At 42.3% G+C, this 5,173-nt stretch overlaps 1 protein-coding gene across 1 annotated transcript; it reads left to right on the top strand.

Annotated features, from left to right (window-relative positions):
- The first annotated feature begins 3,696 nt into the window (after nucleotides 1-3,696).
- Nucleotides 3,697-4,920, top strand: LOC122733908 (mortality factor 4-like protein 2). Its single transcript, XM_043974619.1, has one exon. It carries the CDS (start codon nucleotides 3,697-3,699, stop codon nucleotides 4,918-4,920), a length of 1,224 nt encoding a protein of 407 aa, XP_043830554.1.
- Nucleotides 4,921-5,173: the final 253 nt, after the last annotated feature.

The following is a 5,173-nucleotide window of genomic DNA, read 5'->3' as shown; positions in this document are numbered from 1 at the left end:
CCAAACAAACAAACAAACAACTCCCCCCCATATTTGTGTCATAGAAGGAATTTGTTAGGACTTCTTTACCTATTTTTTTCAAATATATATAATATTGGGATTAACTGTTCCTTAAATATTTGGTAGAATTCACTTGTAAATCCAACTGGGCATGGAGATTTTTTTCTTTTATTTATAACTTGTTCAATTTCTTTTTCTAAGAAAGATCTATTTACTCTTCAGTTAATATGGACAATTTGCATTTTTGTAAATACTCATCCAGTTCACTTAGATTGTCAGTTTTACTGGCATATAATTTGGCAAAATAATTACTAATAGTTGTTTTAACTGCATCTTCACTGGTAGTGCATTTACCCTTTTCACTTTTGAGACTGGTAATTTGGTTTTCTTTCTTTATTTAAAATTAGTCAATGGTTTATCTCTTTTATTGTGTTTTTTCATAAAGGTGATCTTAATTTTATCTATTACGTCATTGGCTTTTTTCCTTTCAATTTTACTATTCTCCCTCTTGATTTCCAGAATTTCTATTTTTTTTGTGTTTTATTGGGGATTTTTAACTTGGATATGAACAGACAGTTTTCAGAAAAAGAAATAAAAGTTATCTATAGTTATATGACAAAATGCTCTAAATCACTGTTGATTAGAGAAATGCAAATTAAAACAACTCTGTGGTACTACCTCACACCTATCAGATTAGCTAATACAAAAAAAAAGACGGGTCAGCTAGATGGTGCAGTGGATAGAGCATGTGCCCTGGATTCAGGAGTACCTGAGTTCAAATCCGACCTTAGACATTTAATACTTACTAGCTGTGTGACCCTGGGCAAGTCGCTTAACCCCAATTGCCTCACTAAAAAAAAATGATAAATGTTGGAGGGGATGTGGGAAGACATGCATTTTTGATGGCTTTGTGAACTGATCCAACTATTCTGGAGAGCGATTTGGAACTATGCTATAAAACTGTGAGTATCCTTTGATCTAACAATACCACTATTAGGTCTGCATCCCAAAGAGATATTTAAAAGAGAAAAGAACCTATTTGTACAGAAATATTTATAGCAGCTCTTTTTGTGGTGGCTAAAAATTAGAAATCAAAGGGATGCCCATCAATTGGGGGATGTCTAAACAAGCTGTGGTATATAATTGTGATGGAATATTATTGCTCTGTAAGAAATGATGAGCAGGATGCTTTCAGAAAAACCTGGAAAGACTTACATGAAATGATGGAAAGTGAAGTGAGCAGAATCTGGAGAACATTGTACACAGTGACAGTAATATTGTACAATGAAGAACTATAAATGACTTACCTATTCTCAGCAGTACATTGATCCAAGACAATCCCAAAGGACTCGTGATGAAAAATGCTATCGGCCTCCAGAGAAGTAACTGATGTCTGAATACAGACATACTTTCTGAATACATACTTTCACTTTCTTTTCTCTTTTTGTTTAAGTCTTCTTGAACAAAATGACTAATATGGAAATATTTTACACAATGAGCACATATAACCTGTATCAGATTGTTTAGTATTCTCAGGGAGAAGGAAGGGGAAGGAGGGAGGGATAGAATTTGGAACTCAAACCTAAAAACCCCCAAATGTTAAAAATTGCTTTACATGTAATTGGAGAAAAACAAAATGGTAAAAAAAAAGAATTTGGATGCTATGCCATTAGTGCACATGTGTAATATATTGATATTACTTAATGGTCTACAGTACTTTTTCCCTGAAATGTTTTTATTTATTTATTTACTTATCTATTTGCTTATTTATTTGTTTGTTTAGTCATAAAAGTATTTTATTATTTCCAATTACATATAAAGATAGTTTTCAACATTTTTTATAAGATTTTAGTTCCAAATTTTTCTCCCTCCCTGCCTTCCCTTCTCCTCCCCAAGACAGAAAGGAATCTGATATAGGTTACATATATACAATTACATTGAACATATTTCATATTAAACATATAGTTATATAATATGACTAAACATATTAGTCATGTTGTGAAAGAAGAATCAGAACAAAAGGGAAAAACCTTCAGAAAGAAAAAAAATGTAGAAACAGTATGGTTCAATCTTCATTCAGAATCCACAGTTCTTTTTTCTGGATGTGGAGAACATTTTCTATCATGAGTTCTTTGGAATTGTCTTGGGTCATTGCACTGCTGAGAAGAGCTAAGTCTATCTGATCATCCCACAATGTTGCTGTTACTGTGTACAATGCTCTCCTGGTTCTTCTCACTTCACTCAGCATCAGTCTACTTAAGTCTTTCCAGGTTTTTCTGAAATCTGCCTGCTCATCATTTCTTACAGCACAATAGTATTCCATTACATTCATATACAACAACTTGTTCAGCCATTCACCAATTGATGGGCATTTCCTCGATTTCCAATTTTTTGCCACCACAAAGAGGGCTGCTAGAAATATTTTTGTACATGTGGATCCTTTTACCTTTTTTTATGCTAAATTTCAATACAATATACAGTGTATCTGTTTCTCAAAATAAATAGTAGCAACCATTAAACAGGACCATAAATATATAAAGAAAAGGTAACTTTATCATCTTACCTGTTTTTTGTTTGTTTGGTTTGTTTTTTTTAAGGGCAACGAGGGTTGAGTGACTTGCCCAGGGTCACACAGCTACTAAGTGTCAAGTGTCAGAGGACGGATTTGAACTCAGGTTTTCCTGAATCCAGGGCCAATGCTTTATCCACTGCACCACCTATCTGCCCCCATCTTACCTGTTTTTTTTTTTTGAGGGAAAACTATCACTGTTGTGAAAGAATGTCTCTAAATCAGCGATTTTTTGCATTCGCTGGAAAATGTATATTTAAAAAGTGCCTTTTTGGAAATGATGAATAAATGATTGTACTAAAGAAAACAATGGATCCCTCTCTCTCACTCTTCCCCTTTACCCCATGCACACTCAGACACACCTGTGCATGCTGGTGTAATGTCTGCTCATGCTTGCTGATGAGGTATTTATTTAGTCACATGATGTCTGTCCTCTTTCAAGCCATCCTTAAATCTAAGGTTAAGTGCAAGCCATTGTCTGAAGTCCGAATGCCTTCCATTTTACTGAAGGGAAAACTGAGACCATGGAGGGGAAGAGACTTGCTCAAGAAAACACAGTCAGGAAGTGGTGTCCTTAGAGGATGGTGACATTGGGGTGATGTCATGAATTGCACTGAACTGGATTTAACGGAGGGAGGGCTGTGCAAGGTCACCAGCCTCACTCTCTCCTCCAGAGCCATCTGGGTCCAATGGCAAGATAAACATCAGGACGACTGGGGATGACCCGGATGTTTAAGGCAATTGGGGTGAAGTGACGTCCCCAGGGTCACACAGGTTGTACGTGTCTGAGGAAATATTTGAATCCAGTTCCTCACAACTTCAGGGCCAGTGCTCTATCCACTGCGCCCCCTAGCAGCCCTTCTGGGCAGCTACTTTTAGGTGATTGGCTAGTTTCTTTGCTACACTGTTCGTAAGAGGCGGGTCTTTAACCCAGCCTCCTCCCTATTCCCGCCCCCCCCTCCACCCCCACCCCCCATCGCAAACCCTGCCGCTCTGCTGAGGAAAGTGTTGGCTCTACAACCCCGTCTACACACCCTCGAGCCTTCCTGCCCTGGCCCGAGATCCGAGAAGGTGGGAACCCGCAGAAACCGCCCAAGGAGGTGCCCCAGGCACGAGCCCACTGAGTGATGGCCTCTTCCACGTTCGAGGGTAGGCTGGGCCCAAACCCACCCGTTTTCCAAGAGGGGGAGACCGTGCTGATTTTCCAAGGATCCAAGATGCGCAAGGCCCAGTGTATCTGGGTGACTGTTGAGAAGGAGCAAATCAAATATCTAGTCTGTTATCCATCTGGGAGTGAGATCAGTTCAGCCAGGAGAGGGGCTACGGTCTACCCGAGTGCTCCCCTCTGGCGGCCCCCATCAGCTCCGACCGGACCCACCCCAAGTGGTCCATGGTTGTGGCCTAGCCATAGCAGCAGTGGCAGTTGTTGCAGCAAGCCCATGGTCCTGGGAAGGGGGGATAGCAGAATCCTAGACCCGCTGCCTGTTGCCCCTATGTTATTCTTCAAAAAGCCACTTTACCCACTTGTCCCCCATGGCTGGGAATATGACTGGGTGCTCGAGGGCAGTGTACTTCGCTACTCTGCTGCCTACATGCAGAGGGACAGACATGCCTATCTCCTCCTCCAGATAGCTGCTGAGAGGAAACAACAGCGGGAACACCCACATACCTCCTCCTGGGGTAGCGACCATTGCAACCCAGGCGAAGGCAGTACCGCTGGGGGCACAATGGTGCAACCCAACCCGGAGATAGGTAGGATGCGCGTTCAAGGGAGAGGAAGTGAGCCATCGAAAGACAGAGATGTTACCCCGGACCCAGAAAAAGAATCCATGGGCAGGCAGGAAATCCAGATCCACCTACCCAAGGTCCTGAGGTCCCTACTCGTGCAGGATTGGGAGCTGGTGACCCTCGAGAAGAAGCTGGTCACCATACCGGCCAGGAAGACCGTTGACGCCATCCTGACCGAGTATGCCACCTTCCAGTCAAACAACCAATCCATTGACAAGAAGTGTGCCATCAGTGGACTAGTGTCTTTGATCAAAGAGTACTTCGACATGGTGCTGGCCACCCAGCTGCTCCACAAGTTCGAGAGACCTCAGTATGCCGAGATCCTGGCCCGTTATCCCAACTGTCAGATGTCCCAGCTCTATGGAGGTGCCCACCTGATCCGCCTCTTCCCTCAGATGGCCTCCATTCTCACTTCCACATCTCTGAATGAAAGCAGCCTCAATGTGCTCTTGAGTCACTTGCAAGATTTCCTGGCATATCTGGCCAGAGATCCTTCTCAGCTATCTGTAGCAGCCACTGATTACCAGCTGGCCACTGAGGAGTACCAGAAAAAAGCTGAGTAAGGCCTCAGCGCTCTTGCCTCCTGCCAGGTGAGCATATCTTGGAGCCTACCTATTGGGTGATTCAATCCATACCTTGCCAAAATGATCTGTTCATATATTTGCTTATGTTGTTTCAGGGTTGATGTTTGTTGCTTTAAATTTCCGGTGAACTACTTCCATGGAGGAAGCCTCCTCTCTCCTTGCAGAACAGTAACTGATGTTTGCCGTCAAGGACACAGAGACTGAGATGCAGTAGGAACACTCCCTGCCCGCC

The sequence above is a fragment of the Dromiciops gliroides genome, chromosome X, assembly GCF_019393635.1.
Source record: "Dromiciops gliroides isolate mDroGli1 chromosome X, mDroGli1.pri, whole genome shotgun sequence".
Lineage (NCBI taxonomy): Eukaryota > Metazoa > Chordata > Mammalia > Microbiotheria > Microbiotheriidae > Dromiciops > Dromiciops gliroides.
The sequence above is the reverse complement of the archived record's forward strand: the minus strand, read 5'-3'. Positions and strand labels throughout refer to the sequence as shown.